The 17309-nt window shown below is 39.2% G+C and overlaps 1 protein-coding gene across 1 annotated transcript in view; it reads left to right on the top strand.

The window, feature by feature from the left end:
- The window catches only part of GSAP (gamma-secretase activating protein), a 99940-nt gene that overhangs the window by 70432 nt on the left and 12199 nt on the right, over window positions 1–17309 (top strand). The window contains exons 23-24 of the mRNA XM_090287306.1: window positions 170–231; window positions 3549–3644. Coding sequence (XP_090143432.1) covers window positions 170–231; window positions 3549–3644 — 158 coding nt within the window. The remainder of the gene's footprint in view (window positions 1–169; window positions 232–3548; window positions 3645–17309) is intronic.

Below are 17309 nucleotides of genomic sequence, written 5' to 3' on the forward strand. Positions count from 1 at the left end.
TAAGTTCAGCTTGCAGGACTAGGTCACACTTAATGAAAAATTTTTAGCCTATCAGGGAACTGTTATGTTTTCCCAGTGAGTCAGAGAGAGGAAACCAGGCTGATTCCTTTTTCTTCTAGCCCATTTCCAGTAAACCACCCTGGTTGACAATTGCTCTGTTTAATTTCAGAGCCAAGATTGACATTCCTCTTCCAGGAGGAAGACAACCACCAGAGGCTGCTTGTGGGGCTGGTAAGTGGTCTGTGGTAGCAAACAATGGGCACCAATAAAAGAGGAAAGGGCTGGATTGAACTTCTTATTCTGATCTTGTTTTTTATTCTTTCAACACAAAGTATGTCCAGCTGTCGTAGGCCCTGTGTGTGCAGTGGTAAGGAACAATATGATTTCTGCCCTCTTGGAATTATAGTTTAGTGGGGAAGACACTCATTAGTCAATTACCCCAATAAATACATAACTGCAAACCATCATAAGGAAATGTAGATTGAGAGTTTTTAAAAAGAGGAAGAAGCAACATTTCTGTGGCATTTGTATTTCGGGTTTAAAACAGAATAAAACATTTTTTTCTCAAGAAGTCCTACTACCTGAAAACCAAAGAAATGTGAATCAATATAAGTTAATTAAAGAGCAGAATTGGCAAATAACTCCAAAAATCTTTAAATGTCTGATTAGAGACATCATGAAGTCTAATAAAATATTTTTAGTACTATGTAGGCTTAGGAATGGGATAATCTATTACTAGATATGGAAAGTTAAAAAATATGAGGAAAGTATGTAAATACCCTTAAAAATTTTAGTTAAACCAAGTATCCTTGGCAAATAGAATGACCAAACTTGAGCCAAGAAGAAGTAGAAGATCTGAAAGCACAATAATGATAAAATAATTTGGAAAAAATGTCAAAGATTATCTCCAAAATAAGCCCTGATTTATTTAATGAGTTTGTTCTTTCAAACTTTTAAGGACCATGTCATTCTCACGGTATGTAAAGTATTTTTGAAAGAGACAAGAAGCTTCTTAATCACTTTAAAAAGCCTGCATAATCTTAAAACCAAAATCTGGCAGTGATCACTTTTACTTATGAATATAGATACCACAGGCTTAATTAAAATACTTCCCATACAATGTGGCCAAGTGGGGTTCTCTCTAGGAAGGCTTAATATTAGGAATATATTAATGTAATTCATCACATTACTACATCAAAGAGGAAAAAATGATAATCTCTATAGGTACTAATAGTCGTCGTCGTCGGCAGCCGTCCGTCTCGAGAGACGATGGTGTAGCTTCTTCAGAGTCTATCTGCACCGCCAAGAATGGCTGTGCAGTCCGACTCGGGAGTGACATGGTATCTGTCTCCTCCCGTGTTGAATCGACATCTTGCGATGACGCTGAAGCTACAGAGCCTGGGCAGGGTGATATGGAGGGTCTGCTGTTGCCCATGCAGCAGACCCCCCCTCTCTTCGCAGCTGAAGGGTCCAAGGGAAAGACAGAGTCAATACAGCTTGGCTTCAGGTGCGCCGCAGGAGTTGCCGGTGTTGACTACAACGTCAAACCGCCTTAGGGACTCCGGCTCCAGATTTTCTGTCGGGGTTTACTCCCTTAGCCTTTCCCCTGAAGAGGTATGCCGCAAGGCAGCGGAGGTTTTTTGGAGTCACTTTTGGAATACACTAACTTAATAGAACAAAGAATAATCTAATACTAATAGCCAATATCCTTCTTAATGGAATGTTGTAGGCATTCCTATTAAAATCAGAAAGAAGTTAAGGATCCTTATAATTTTCACTAAAATTTGTTATGGTTTTGGAAATTTTAGCCAATGCAATAAGAAACAAAAGTAGAAGAAAATGCCAAGACTGTCTAATGCTATAATAATAATAATCAACTGGGAAAATGGAAAATAAGTAGCAAGTTAGTAAGCTGGTGATTCTATATCTATTTTCTTTTTAATCAGGATTAACCAGTTAGAAATAATAATGAAAAAAAAATCTCATTTACAAGTCCTTAGTGTCTAGGTTAATCACATACAAGCAAGAAGCCAATAAAATTATCTGACAGTTGACTAAATGGCTCACTAGATATAGTAAAGAGATGTGGGGCTGTCATTACCGGATATCTGAATGTGTTTTTGGTCTACATTGACAGCAACAATATGGTGCTCATACAAAAATAGACAGTCAATAGACTCTAGTTTAAATTAGAATATTTAGTATATGATACATGGGGCATTCAAAAGTCAATATAGAAAGAAATAATTTTTAATAAATCAACCAGTCAATGGTTGTCTATTTGTAAAAGAAAATTAAGTTAGATTCCTCCTATCCCAAATACCACCACTTTATACTATAAGCCAGCAATTTTCAACCTTTTTCATTTCATGGCACATATAAACTAATTAATAAAATTCTGTGGCACACCAAAAAAAATGCTATTATATCTTTTGCTGATCTGACAAATAAAAATAAGTATAATTTTGATTCATTCACCCTGGATGTCTTTTGTTGTGTTGTCTGTTGTCATTTTTTTATTTGACAATCTAAGGGAAAAGAGGTCAGTGCCCCTGACTAAATAGTCAGGTACTGCATATTTTAAAAGTTCTTGCAGCACATCGATTGAAAATTGCTGCCATAAACCAAGAGAAATATCAGATAGATAAAGGACTCTAATATAAAATATTTAATTGCATGCAAGAATTTGAATAAAGTGAATGGTTAACTAGTACTGAAATAGAGAAGGCCTTTTAATGTGTTATTGAACATAGACATATAGGAAAAGATAAATTGAAAACTCAAAACATAAATAGAAAGATAAAAGGCAAACAATAAATTTTGAAAAAATGTTTGATATATGTGATAAATTATTAACATTTAGTGAATAAGTAAAGTTTATAAAGCAGTAAGAGAACAGCCACCAGGCAATGAACAAATGAATAACGGCTGTGACCAATGAATTTTCCAAAGCAAATTTAGGCCAAAAATCTCCAGTTGGAGCAGGAGGAGAGAAAGAATGTTTACCATTGCTATAACCAAATGACAAATAGAACAAGTGTTTTTCTTTGCGTTATATTGCCTGTAAAATTGACAATTTAAAAATCATACTAGCAAGTTTAGGGTACAGAGAATTGGACAGCATCATTCAGTGCAGTAGAAAATTAGTGTAACTATAATGGAATGCATTTTGGTGACGTCTCCACAAGCCTTAAGTGTGTTACCCAACAATTCCATTTCTAGGAACTCAGTCTGACAAAATAATTGGGGATGTGGCAAATAACTTCTGTTTAAGGATTCTTTGGAGAATTCTCACCAGGGCCCGGAACTTGACACCTAGCTGCTCCCTGGGTTTTCGATGAACCAGAAATAGTTCCTCTTGAGGAAGACATTGGTGCCTGATTTATGCTCATCAGAAAAAGATTGAGGGTTATGCACTTCTGCTGGTGGGATATTCAGACTCAATATTTTCGTACTCATGAGGAATGTTAATAAATGGATTTAATTCAAACCAGTTGCAGGTGTGAATGGGTGGATTGTGACTTACCTAATTTATATCCTGTTTACAGATGGTGTCTGAACTAAAAGACCATCTTTTGAGACACTTACAGGGTGTAGAAAAGAAGAAAATTGAACAGATGGTTCTGGACTACAGTTCAAAACCGGTTGGTTTTGCTTTTTGTTTTTCACCCCCAGCCCCTGGTATATAATTCCTAGTATGTGGTTCAATATATTTTTGTTTTTCTCTGTATACTTTAGTGATTATGTTGTTACAATAGTTCCAATTTCCCCCCCTTTGCTCCCCTCCACCCAGTACCCTCCTTCCCCCAGCAATCCCACCCTCCTTAGTTCATGTCCTGGGTTGTGCATACCAGTTCTTTGGCTTCACCCTTTCTTATAGTCTTCTTTTATTTTAAATTAATTAATTAATTATTTTTTATAAGAATAGAAAATAACAGTTCCTCCCTCTCAGACTTAAGATCCTTTACAGTCTTATAAAGGACAATGGTCGATGCTCTCGTGCTCCTCTAGCTGCTTCAAGCTGGACATGGTCATCATCCTACCTACCCTTGGGTAAAGATCCCTAATAAGAGTGAGGGTGTAGAGGGGAGGGTGGTCTTCCCACATGGGGAAGGATCTTGCAGACTCCTGGTCAGTTGGCTGTCCCCGGACCATGACATGCTTGGTTTAACAGGCTGGCATCCTTGTTGTACTCTAGGGCAACAGATTTGGCAACAGGGTTAAAAGGCATCATTCAGTCCATAACCACTAGATGATAAAAAGCAGGGATTAATTTTTCAATGTCCCATATTAGGAGAAAAAAAAAGTCTCTTTGGAGGAAGGTGTGCAAGGCACGTTACACCTGTCCAAAACCCTTTCGCCCACTATACTTAGTTTGGGCTGAGGGGAATATTTTAGGTTTCCCCCTTCTTAGACCTCTGGGCCCTTTCTGTCCAAGCCATTAGGATAGAAAAGAGAAACCAGTTTTAAAGTGAAGCTCACAGACCACCCCATTCTTCACCAACCCAGCCACTTAGTTCAGCCAAACCATTGAGTCTCAAGAGGCAGCAACGTGGACAGTATTAAATGAGGCCTATACATATGGACAATCACTTAGGTAATGAGATCATAGGCTTATGCCCTATGAAAACAGAACACACATGTTAATTTACACAACATAACTTACAAACCAATCTATATCTGCAAGACTCTCTTATTGGAAAGACATCCAGTTGCAAGGCATTTGACATTCTTCTTGCCTGTAAATTAAGCATCTTTGATGATGTCACAGACCTAGTTTAACTTTCAAATGAAAATAAACTTTAAATGAAAATAAACTTTAGAGACAGTTAGCTGCACTACTTTACAGTCTACCACTGAGCATTGTGGTTTTCCTTGAATCACAATTTTTATCTTGTTCGTTTGCATAAACACAAGGGCAGCAAATGATCACATATGATCTTTACATCTGCTTTGCTGGAATTTACACAGGGAATCTTTAGGGTGACTTTAGGTCTGCCCTACACGGCACAGGAGCTGAGCCACATACCTGCCATTTAGCCTTGCCTGTACACACCTGTCTTTTCCAAGTCCTTCAGGTTTTCAATTTTGCTTTAAGGTCCCTTCTAACCATCTTTCTGGAAAGCAACCTTTGTTCCTTCCCTGGAAAGATTTCCATGGTCTGCACAACCAACCAAGGTACCAGGCCTTTTTCCTCGTGGGTTTTTATTACCTTTGAAAGTCAATCCCAGTTCCTCAGGGCTTTTTGGTAACAACCAGAGCTCAAGCATGTCTTCTTTAGGCATGACATTCCAGTCAAAGTCATGGTCAACAAAACCTCTATTAACAAATGGTCTTATTAGTTTTATGCAAAGAGCCTTATGTCATTGCTTACTTCTTTAGAATGGCAAATTCTGGAGGGATCAGGTAGGGAGAAAAATATACAATGTGAAGGAAAATCCTTGTCCTTCTAATATTCACTAAAACTGCATTTCCATACTTTACATTTTCTTTTGTTCACTGTCCTACATGTGAGGTTTTTTTTTTTTGTTTGTTTTTTTTTGAGGGGCGTTTGCTGGCTCATTTATTAATTTATTTTGCTTTCATTCTTTTCCCCCACTAAAAAATGTTTTTTTTTCTATTACAGTTGTTCCACTTTTTTCTCTATTGCTTCCCTGCACTCTGCCCACCCCTTCTCCCACAGTCAGTCCCCACGCAGTTGTACATGTCCATGGGTCATTTATAGATGTTCTTTGACTAGACTCTTCCCCTTTTCACCCCCTTCTCTCCCTCCCTCCTCCCCACTTGTCACTGTTACTCTGCTCCTTGTTTACATGCCTCTGGTTCAGTTTTGCTCATTTGTTTGTGTTGTTCATTAGTCTCCTGTAATAGGGGATAGCATAGGTATTTTTCTTTCATTGCCTGGCTTATTTTGCTAAGCATAATTCTCTCTAGTTCCATCCATGTTGTTGCAAATAGTAGAAGTTCCTTCTTTCTTTCTGCTATATAGCACTCCATTGTGTAAATGTATCACAGTTTTTTGATCCACTCATCTACAGACGGGCACTTAGGTTGTTTCCAGCATTTGGCTGTTGTAAATAGTGCTGCTATGAACATAGGGGTGCATAGGTTCTTTTGAATTGGTGTCTCAGGATTTTTCAGATATAATCCTAGCAATGGAATTGCTGGTTCAAAAGGCAGTTCCATTTTTAGTTTTTTGAGGAAATCCCATACTGTTTTCCATAGTGTCTGCACCAGTCTGCATTCCCACCAGCAGTGAACCAGGGTTCCCTTTTCTCCACATCCTCACCAGCACATGTTGTTTGTTGATTTGTTGATGATGGCCATTCTGACTGGTGTGAGGTGGTATCTCATTGTGGTTTTTATTTACATCTCTCTGATGAATAGTGATGTTGAACATTCTTTTATATGTCTATGGACCCTCTGTATGTCCTCTTTGGAGGAGTGTTTGTTTAGGTCCTTTGCCCATTTTTAAATTGGGTTGTCTGTCTTCTTGGTGTTGAGTCATATAAGTTCTTTATATGACTCAAGATTAATCCCTTGTCTGAGGTATCATTGGCAAATATGTTTTCCCGTATGGTTGGTTCCCTTTTCATCTTGCTTATGTTTCCTTTTGCTGAGCAGAAACTCTAGTTTGATATAGTCCTATTTGTTTACTCTTTCCTTTATTTCCCTTGCCTTAGGAGATATATCAGTGAAAATATTGTTACGTAGGATAGCTGAGATTTTCCTGCGTATGTTTTCCTCTAGGACACTTATGGTGCCACGGCTTACATTTAAGTCTTTGATCCATCTTGAGTTTATTCTGGTGTATGGTGTAAGTTGGTGGTCTAGTTTAATTTTTTTTGCACATCCCTGTCCAGTTCTCCCAACACCATTTGTTGAGATGCTCTTTTCACTCCATTTGATGTTCCTTCCCCCTTTGTCAAATATTAGTTGACCATATAGACCTGGGTTTATTTCTGGGCTCTCTATTCTGTTCCATTGATTTATATGTCTTTTCTTATGCCAGTACCAGACTGTTTTGATTACCGTGGTCTTGTAGTAGTTTGGTATCAGGTATTGTGATTCCTCCTACTGTGTTTTTCTTCTTCAAAATTGCTATGGCTAGTCGGGGTCTTTTTTGGTTCCATTAAATTTTTGAAGTATTTTTTCTAGGTCTGTGAAATATGTCATTGGTACTTTAATAGAGATTATCTTGAATCTATAAATTGCTTTGGATAGTATGGACATTTTAATGATGTTGATTCTTCCCATCCATGAGCATGGTATATGCTTCCATTTATTTGTATCTTCTTTAATTTCTTTCTTCAGTGTTATGTAGTTTTCTGAATATAGGTCTTTTACCTCCTTGGTTAAGTTTATTCCTAGGTACTTTATTTTTCTTGTTGCTATATAAATGGGATTTTTGTCTAGTTTCTATCTGACATTTTATTGTTGGTGTACAGAAATGCTTTTGAGTTCTGAATATTGACTTTGTACCCTGCTATTTTGCCAAATTCACTTATTAGGTCGAGTAGTTCTTTCATGGAGTCTATAGGGTTTTCTATGTACACTATCAATGTCGTCTGCAAAAATGGCAGTTTTACTTCCTCTTTTCCAATTTGGATGCCTTTTATTTCTCTTTCTTGTCTGAATGCTGTGGCTAGAACTTCCAAGACTATGCTGAATATGAGTCGAGAGAGTGGACATCCTTGTCTTGCTCCTGACCTCAGGGGGAATGCTTTCAGTTTTTCCCCATTGAGTATGATGTTGGCTTCAGGTTTCTCGTATATGGCCTTTATTATGTTGAGGTATGCTCCCTCTATTACCATTTTGCTGAGAGTTTTCATCATAAATCGGTGTTGTAGTTTATCAGATGCTTTTTCTACATCCATTGATATGATTATGTGGTGTTTGCCTTTCATTTTGTTTATGTGGTGTATTATTTATTTATTTTTTATTTTTTAATTTTTTAATTTTTTAAGTATATTTTATCGATTATATTGTTACAATAGTTTCAATTTGTCCCCTTTGCTCCCCTCCACCCAGCACCGTCCCTCCCTCAACAATCCCGCCCCTCAAGTCCATGCCCATGGGTCGTACATACAGGATCTCCCGCTTCATCCTTTCATATATTTTTTTAAATAAATAAATGATTAATTAATTATTTTAACAATAAAAAATAACAATCCCTCGCTCTCAGACTTAAGACCCTTTATAATCTTATAAAAAACAATGGGCGAAGGTCTCGAACTCCTCTAGCTGTTTCAAGCTGGACATGGTCGTTGTCCTACCTACCTTTGGGTCCAGAAATCCCTAATAAGAGTGGGGGTGTAAAGGGGAGGGTGGCCTTCCAACATGGGGAAGGATCATGCAGACTCCCGGTCAGTTGGCTGTCCCCAGACAATGGCATGCTTCATTTAACAGGCTGGCATCCTTGTTGTATTCTGGAGGCAACAGATTTGGCAACAGGGTTAAAAGACATCATTTAATCCATAACCCTAGATGACAAAAGACAGGTATTAATTTTTCAATGTTCCACATTAGGGAAAAGAAGGGCTTCTTTGGAGGAAGGTGTGCCAGGTACATCTCACCTGTCCAAAACCCTTTTGCCCATTATACTTAGTTTGAGCTGAGGGAAATAGTTTAGGTTTCCCTCCTTTCAGACCTTTGGGCTCTTTCTGTCCAAGCCATTAGGACAGAAAAGAGAAACCAGTTTTAAAGTGACGCCCACAGACCACCCCATTCTTCACCAACCCAGTCACTTAGTTCAGCCAAACCATTGAGTCTCAGGAGGCAGTGATGCAGACAGGATAAAGTGAGGCCTATACATACAGACAATCACTCAGGCAATGAGATCGTAGGCTTAAGGCCTTTGAAAACAGAAAACACATGTTAATTTATGTAACATAACCCACATACAAGTCTCTAAATCTGTAGGCTGTCTTATTGGAAAGACATCCAGTTGCAAGGCATTTGATGTTCTTCTTGCCTGTAAATTAAACACCTTTGATAATACCACAGACAGTTTAATTTTCAAATGAAAACAAACTTTAAATGAACATAAATTTTAAAGACAGCTGCACTACTTTATAGTCTACCACTGATCATTGTGATTTTTCTTGAATCATGATTTTTCTCCTTAAGATTACCCTCCTTGTAATTAAAGAGACTGCATTAAGTCCATTTTTAATTTATCCTGTTCATTTGCATAAACACAACAAGAGCAGCAAATGATCACTTATGATCTTTAGTTCTGCTTTGCTGGAACTTACACAAGGAACATTTAGGGTGACCTTCAGTCTGCCCTTCAGGGCACAGAAGCAGAACCACATACCTGGCATTCAGCCTTGCCTGTAAACACCTGTCTTTTCCAAGTCCTTATGGTTTTCCATTGTGCCTTAAGGTCCCTTCTAGCCATCTTTCAGGAAAACAACCTTCATTCCTTCCCTGGAAAGATTGCCATAGACCGCACATCCAACCAAGGTACCAGATCTTTTCTCTCGTGGGTTTTTATTACCTTTGAAAGTCAATCCCAGTTCCTCAGAGCTTTTTGGTAACAACCAAAGCCCAAGCATGTCTCCTTTAGGTATGACATTCCAGTCAAAGTCTTAGTCAAAAAAACCTCTATTAACAACTGGTCTTCTTAGTTTTATTCAAAGAAACTTATGTCATTACTTACTTCTCTAGAATGCCAAACTCTGGAGGGATCAGATAGGGAGAAAAATACACAGTGTGAAGGAAAATCCTTGTCCTTATAATATTCACTGAACTTGCATTTTCATTCTTTATATTTTTATTTTTTCCCCCAGTAAAAAAATTTTTTTATTTGTTTTTCCATTACAGTTGTCCCACTTTTTTCCCCCCTCTTGCTTCCCTGCACCCTGCCCACCCCGTCTCCCACGGTCAGTGCCCACCCAGCTGTCCATGTCCATTGTCATTTATACATGTTCTTTGACTAGACCCTTCCCTTTCTTACCCCCTTCTCTCTCTTTCATTTCCCTCTTTGTTACTGTTAGTTTATTCCTTGTTTACATACCTCTGGTTCAATTTTGCTCATTTGTTTGTGTTGTTCATTAGTTTCCCATAATAGATGATAGCATAAGGTATTTTTCTTCCATTGCCTGGCTTATTTCGCTAAGCATAATTCTCTCTAGTTCCATCTATGTTGTTGCAAATGGTAGAAGTTCCTTCTTTCTTTCTTTCAGTACTTATTCATTGTCTTTTCCCCCTTTGTACTCGTATTCCTCTCTGTCTCTCTCTGTTTCTTCATCTTCTTAAAGCAGACCCTTTAGTATCTCTTGCAATGCTGGTTTGGTGGAGATGTATTCTTTTAGCCTTCTTTTGTCTTGGAAACTCCTTATTTCACCTTCCATTTTGAATGAGAGTCTTGCTGGGTAGAGTATTCTTGGTTGTAGGCCTTTATTTTTTATTGCTTGGAATATTTTTTGCCATTCCCTCTGGCTTGTAGTGTTTCTGCTGAGAAATCTGATGATAACCTTATTGGAGCTCTCTTGTATGTTATTAGTTGTTTCTCTCTTGCTGCTTTTAGGATTCTCTCTTTGTCTTTGAATGTTGCCATTTTAATTATGGTGAGCCTGTTGGGGTTCATCTTCATTGGGACCCTTTGTGCTTCCTGGACTTGCGTGACTCTTTCTCTCCTCATGTTAGGGAAGTTTTCTGTCATTAGTTTTTCAAAGAGGTTTTCTATCCCTTGCTCTTCTTCTTCTTCTTCTGGAATTCCTATGATATGGATATTATTACATTTCATGTTGTCCTGCAGCTGTCTTAGAGCCTCTTCAGTCTTGTTCAGTCTTTTTTTATTTTGTTGCACTGTCTGGGAGTTTTTGTCTACATTGTCTTCCAGCTCACTGATCTGATCTTCTGCTTCCTCTAGCCTGCTTTTAATTCCTTCTACTGTGTTATTCAATTCAGAGATCGTATTCTTCATTTCCTCCTGGCTCTTATTGATAGCTTCTATGTCCTTTTTCATGCTGGTGTAATTCTCAGTAAGTTCCTTGTAGTTTTTCTGAAGTTCCTTGTAGTTTCCGCTGAGCTCATTGAGCTTCTCTATAATCCATGTTTTGAATTCCATATCTGATAGTTTGTTTTCCTCTATTTCATTTAGCACTCTTTCTGGGGATTCTATCTTTCCTTTCGATGGGGGGTTGTTTCTCCATCTCCCAATTTTTGTGACTCCTATTGTTTGTTCAAGTTTATTGATTTGTGAATATTAAACCATTCTTGCATCCCTGAGATGAATCCCACTTGATCGTGCTGTATGATCTTTTTAATGTGTTGCTGGGTCCAGTTTGCCAATATTTTGTTGAGGATTTTAGCATCTATGTTCATCAGCAATATTGGCCTATAGTTCTCTTTCTTTGTTGTGTCTTGACCTGGTTTTGGAATTAGGGTAATACTGGCTTCATAGAATGAGTTTGGGAGTCTTTCCTCTTCTTCGATATTTTGAAATAGTCTGAGAAGGATAGGAGTTAGTTCTTTTCCAAATGCTTTGTAAAATTCACCTGGCAAGCCATCTGGTCCAGGGCTTTTGTGTGCCAGCAGTTTTTTGATTACTGCTTCAATGTCACTAGTTGTTATTGGTCTGTTGAGGCTTTCTGCTTCTTCTTGATTCAGTTTTGGAAGATTATGTTTCCAGAAATTTGTCCATTTCCTCTAGGTTGTCAAATTTCTTTTGATACAGTTGTTCATATAATTACTTACAATCCTTTATATTTCTGTGGTATTGGTTGTGAATTCTCCTTTTTCAGTTCTGATTTTATTTATTTGGGTCCTCTTTTTTCTTGATGAGCCTGGTTTGTTTATCTTTTCAAAGAACCAGCTCTTGGTTATTTTGATCTTTTGAATTGTTTGTTTAGTCTCTATGTCATTTAATTCTGCTCTGATCTTAATGATTTTCTTCCTTCTACTTGCTCTTGACTTTGTTGTTGTTCCTCTAGTTCTCGAAGCTGTAGAGTTAAATTTTTATTAGAGATTCTTCTATTATTTTTAGGTAGGTCTGTATTCCTATGAACTTTTCCTCTCAGGACAGCTTTTGCTGTATCCCATAGGTTTTGGTTTTTTGGGTGTTCATTATCATTAGTTTTCAGAAACTTTCTGATTTCTTCCTTGATGTCATTGTTAACCGATTCATTAGTTAATAGCATGTTATTCATTCTCCATGAGTTTGAATGTTTTTGAGTTTTTTCCTTGAGGTTGATTTCCAGTTTTAAGCCATTGTGATCTGAGAAGATGCTTGACATAATTTCAATTTTCCTGAATTTGTTGAGGTTTGTTTTGTATCTTACCATGTGGTCTGTCTTTGAAAATGCTCCATGTGCACTTGAAAAGAATGTATATTTTACTTCTTTGGGTGAAAAGTTTTATATATATGAGTTAAGTCCATTTGATCTAGAGTGTTGTTCAAAGCCTCAATATCTTTGGTGTTTCTTTGCTTCGAAGATTTGTCCATTGTTGACAATAGGGTGTTAAAGTCCCTACTATGAGCGTGTTGCTGTCTATATCCTTCCTGAAGTCTTTCAAAATTTTCCTTATATATTTGGATGCACCTATGTTGGGTGCATATATGTTTATAATGGTTATATCTTCTTGATGGATTTTTCTGTTAAGTATTATGGAATGTCCCTCTTTGTCTCTTTTTTTGGCCTTTGCAGTGAAATATGTTTTGTCTGATATAAGTATTGCTACCCCAGCTTTTTTTTTTTTTATGTCCATTTGCTTGAAATACTTTTTTCCATCCCTTCATTTCCAGTCTGTATAGATCTTTTGTTCTAAGGTGGGTCTCTTGTAGAAAGCATATATGTGGGTCATGCTTTCTAATCCATTCAGCTACCTTGTGTTTTTTGATTGGTGCATTTAATCCATTTACATCTAAGATTATTTTCGATAGGTACTTATTCGTTGTCATATTCCTCCTTTGTGTTTGTGTTCCTCTATGTCTCTGTTTCTTCATCTTCTTAAAGCACACGCTTTAGCATCTCTTGCAATGGTGGTTTGGTGGAGATGTATTCTTTTAGCTTTCTTTTGTCTTGGAAACTTCCTATGTCACCTTCCATTTCAAAAGAGAGCCTTGCTGGATAGAGAATTCCTCGTTGTAGGCATTTGTTTTTCATTGCTTGGAAATTTTTCTGCCATTCCCTTCTGTCTTGTGGGGTTTCTGCTGAGAAATCTGGAGATAGCCTTATTGTGTAGGGGCACCAAATAATCCCTGTAAAAAGTTTCAATATGTAAGTATGTAAGGGCTTTAAATGTTCTTTGTAAGAAGTAGCAAGGACTTGCTAAAAGGCCTTGGAAAAAGTAATGTAAGAAGGAGTGTTATAGCAATTAGTGATTTACAAGCTAAAAGCACCTCAGCCTCTATCACCTCCCATTTGCTTGCTTGTGTCTGGTTTATAACATTTGTGACGGTTGTGCTTTGCAGAATGTCTAGCCCTTTGAAAATAAATTTCTTCACAGGGAGTTCGTCCCTGGCTGAAAAGCTATGCTGCCGCCGAAGATAACCTTATAGCCTTGCGAATTTCTGTTCCTGTTACTGCCAAGACATTCCTGCAGTCCTGCTCAGCCCCCTCTTCCTAAGGCTGTTTCCCGCCAAAGAAGAAACAAAGAGACTGCACCAGTATAAAAACCCAGTGTTTAGACTCCATTGTAGGTTGGAGCATGTTAGAGACCTGCTCAGGGTCTGCCCAACTCCTGGCCATTATTAAAAACCCTTTGCTTAACTTTATACACTGCTTCAGAGTGTTCAATCTCGCCTATGTAGCCGTAACAGTTGGAGCTCCCTTTTGCTGCTTTTAGGATTCTCTCTTTGTCTTTGAATGTTGGGATTTTAATTATGATGTGTCTTGAAGTGGGCCTGTTGGGGTTCATCTTCATTGGGATTGTCTGTGCTTCCTGGACTCGCGTGACTCTTTCATCAAGTTAGTGAAGTTTTCTGTCATTAGTTTTTCAAAGAGGTTTTCTATCCCTTGCTCTTCTTCTTCTTCTGGAATTCCTATGATACAGATATTATTACATTTCATGTTGTCCTGCAGCTGTCTTAAAACCTCTTCATTCTTGTTCAGTCTTTTTTCATTTTGTTGCACTGTCTGGGAATTTCTTTCTACATTGTCCTCCAGCTTGCTGATCTGATCTTCTGCTTCCTCTAGCCTGCTTTTAATTCCTTCTACTGTGTTCTTCAATTCAGAAGTTGTATGCTTCATTTCCTCCTGGCTCTTATTGATAGCTTCTATGTCCTTTTTCATGCTGGTGTAATTCTCAGTAAGTTCCTTGTAGTTTCCCTGGAGTTCTTTGTAATTTTCTTTGAGCTTGCTGATCTCAGTTAGCTTCCCTATAGTCCATCTTTTGAATTCCATGTCTGATACTTTGCTTCGCTCTATTTCATTTAGCACTCTTTCTGGGGATTCTTCCTTTCCTTTCGATTGGGGGTTGTTTTTCTGTCTTCCCATTTTTGTGACTCTTCGTGTTTGTTGCTGCTTCTTAGATTGATCTGTACTTTCTGAATCTGCCCCTGGTGGCATCAGATCATGTAAAGTCTGGGCCTAGGCAGCCTGTTGGAGACTACCAGAGATCTACTGCCTTTGTCTGTCTCCTTTACTTGTTAATCTATTCAATTTGTGATCAACTGTCAGGCTTAGGGACCGAAGGTGGGGCAAATTAATTCCTGTAGGCGGGGCTTTTGCTTTTCTTCAGGCTGATGCCACTTGGAGGGAAATGGTCTGCCTGCAGTATGGGTAATGAGTCAGTACGGGGACCTGTTCAACTGCTCCCTCAGTTCTCCCCTCAAAGCCACCGCCCCAAATTCTTCCCAAGCATCTCTAGTCCTCTCTGCCCTCCCTCTGCTTGAGCCCAGGGTAAGTGGGTGCCAAAATATTTTTGTACGCGATCCATTTAAGAGCTCTTTTTCACCAGCTGTTTCTCTCAGGCCAGCAAGAAACCCTGTGGCTTTTTGCTTTTCACAGCTGGATACTATTTTACTTTCTGCTCTATTGCTGTAGGCTGGGAAGCCCAGCTCCGGGGTTAGACCCCGCCCTTCTCAGGGGGAACTCCCAGCTGCTGAGCTGTTTTTCAGTCCCTTCAGCTGCCACCCGTGGTAGCCCAGCCAGCCCTTTTGCGTCTCTTCACTTCCTACCAGTAACATTGTTATGAAGTGGCCTCTTCTGTCTCTCTGTGGTTATAAGACTTCTCTGCAGCTAGCGTTCAGTTGGTTATTCCAGGTGATTTCTCCACAATTAAGTTGTAAGTCCAGACTGGTCCTGGCAGGAGGTTAGTGTAGCTTCTACTTACTCCTCCGCCGTCTTGAACCCCTCAATATGTTTTTCAAATTAGGTTTTAGGAGGTCTTTTATTCTCAAACCAGTATATTTAGTGCTATAGACTGAGGAAATGAAAAAAGAGCCTCAAAACAGAGAGAACTTGGTTTTGAAAGTGGTTTATTGCATTCCCTACAAGTAGTGATTATATACTCATGAGGCATAGAACAGTGATGAACTTAACATGGTTGCCTAATGTTCACATCTCACCTTGGCATGTTCCAGTTTCTTATTAAATAGTAGGTAGTGATTTCTGTACATGGAGATTTATGCAGACATGACAGAACTTGCACTTTAATTCTTAATTAGTCCCAACAGCCCACTTAGGATAGATTTGAATCTGCTGATGATATTGGTAGCTCATCAACCAGGTAGCCACTTACTGAAATTGTGTAATTGAAATAATAATACCAGTTCATGTGTAAATAGAAGTGATATTAGATTGAATTTTAAGGCTGTCTTGGGTCCTTTAAAAAGCATACAGAGTTAAAGCCTGACCCTGCCTAGAACCTAGAAATAATATTCAGGAAAATATTTTTAAAGTAAATTCACACTAAGAGATTCAACAATACAGTATCAGAACTTCCGGTCAAGACGATGGCATAGGCAGATATGCCTTGCCTCTTCACACAACCACATTAAAATTACAACTAAAATACCAGAATAACCATCACTCAGAACTGTCAGAAGTTGAGTTGAATGGAAGTCTGACACTGCAGAATTAAAGAAATCATCCATTTAGACTTGTAGGAGGATGCAGATGCAAAGTGGGCTGGTCCCTCACCCACCTGTGGTTTGGAGGAGTGCCACCCCCACACCAGGTCCCCCAGCCCAGGGTTCCAGTGCCACCAGGAAGATAAGTCCCCACAACTTTTGTCTGTAAAATCCAGCAGGGATTGAGTGGCAGAAGAAACGTCTGAAGCCCCAAGCAGTTCCTCTTATAGAACCCATGCACAGACTTACCTACTCAGATTCACTCCCTCTGAGCTCCAGCACAGGGGTAGAAACTTCAATGGCACCAGTAGTATATAGGGAGAAACTGAATTGTCTGGCGTCAAGGTGAGCAGAGGCCATTGTCTCTTCTCTGGGACCTCCCCCAATGGAGCCAATAAGCTGGTGCCATATTTGAGACTCCATCAACCAGGCTAACACTGTTTGACCTGCCTTTGAGGTCCCCAGAGACTCTGTCCCATCCAACTTATGGGCCCACGTAAGCTGCTTTTCCATATGAATGGCTGGTCTGGGCTCATGAGTCACAACTTCATAAGTCCTATCAAACAAGCAACAGCTGGCCTCAGGGAGCCCCAAGCCCAGTACTAGCATCAGCCAGCCTAGAGTCACAGCTTGGGTTCACCTGGGAATCTCCAAGCCTAGTACAAGTAGCAGCCATCTCAGATTGCTTTATAGTTCAGGCAGAGTGGCCCTGGGCAAAACACAGGTGGGGGCTGAGCTTGGCCTGCACCACCTGGGAAAACCAAGGGTCAGTGCACCCAGTAGACAGCTATAGACCCCATTGGAGCACTACCACTCTGCCCCTGCATAGCTTATTCTCCATGAAGGGTGGAGGTTGGTGGTAAGTGGTCACAGCCAATCCTTGCAGCTGACTGGCCTGGGTAAATGCCTCCCATTGACCTGCCAACAGCAACCAAAGCTCAACTACAAGAGGAGGGTGTACTCGGCTGATATGAAGGGCATTCCTTGAGTACCCACCTTGGGTGATGGGGCAGCTGTGCCACTGGACCCTAAAGGACACCTACTACATTAGGCCAAGCTATCAAGAATGAAGTATTAGCAGCTCTACCTAATATATAGAAACAAACAAAGAGAGGCTGCCAAAATGAGACAAAGCAACATGGCCCAAATGATAGCACAGATCAAATATCTAGAAAAAAGAGCTAAGTGAATTGGAGAGAAGCAATCTATAAGATGCATAGTTCAAAACCCTGGTTATAAAGATGCTCAAGGAACTTAGTGAGGACCTCAACAGCATAAAAAAGAT

The sequence above is a fragment of the Furipterus horrens genome, unplaced genomic scaffold (assembly GCF_987537825.1).
Source record: "Furipterus horrens unplaced genomic scaffold, mFurHor1.1.pri manual_scaffold_9, whole genome shotgun sequence".
NCBI lineage: Eukaryota > Metazoa > Chordata > Mammalia > Chiroptera > Furipteridae > Furipterus > Furipterus horrens.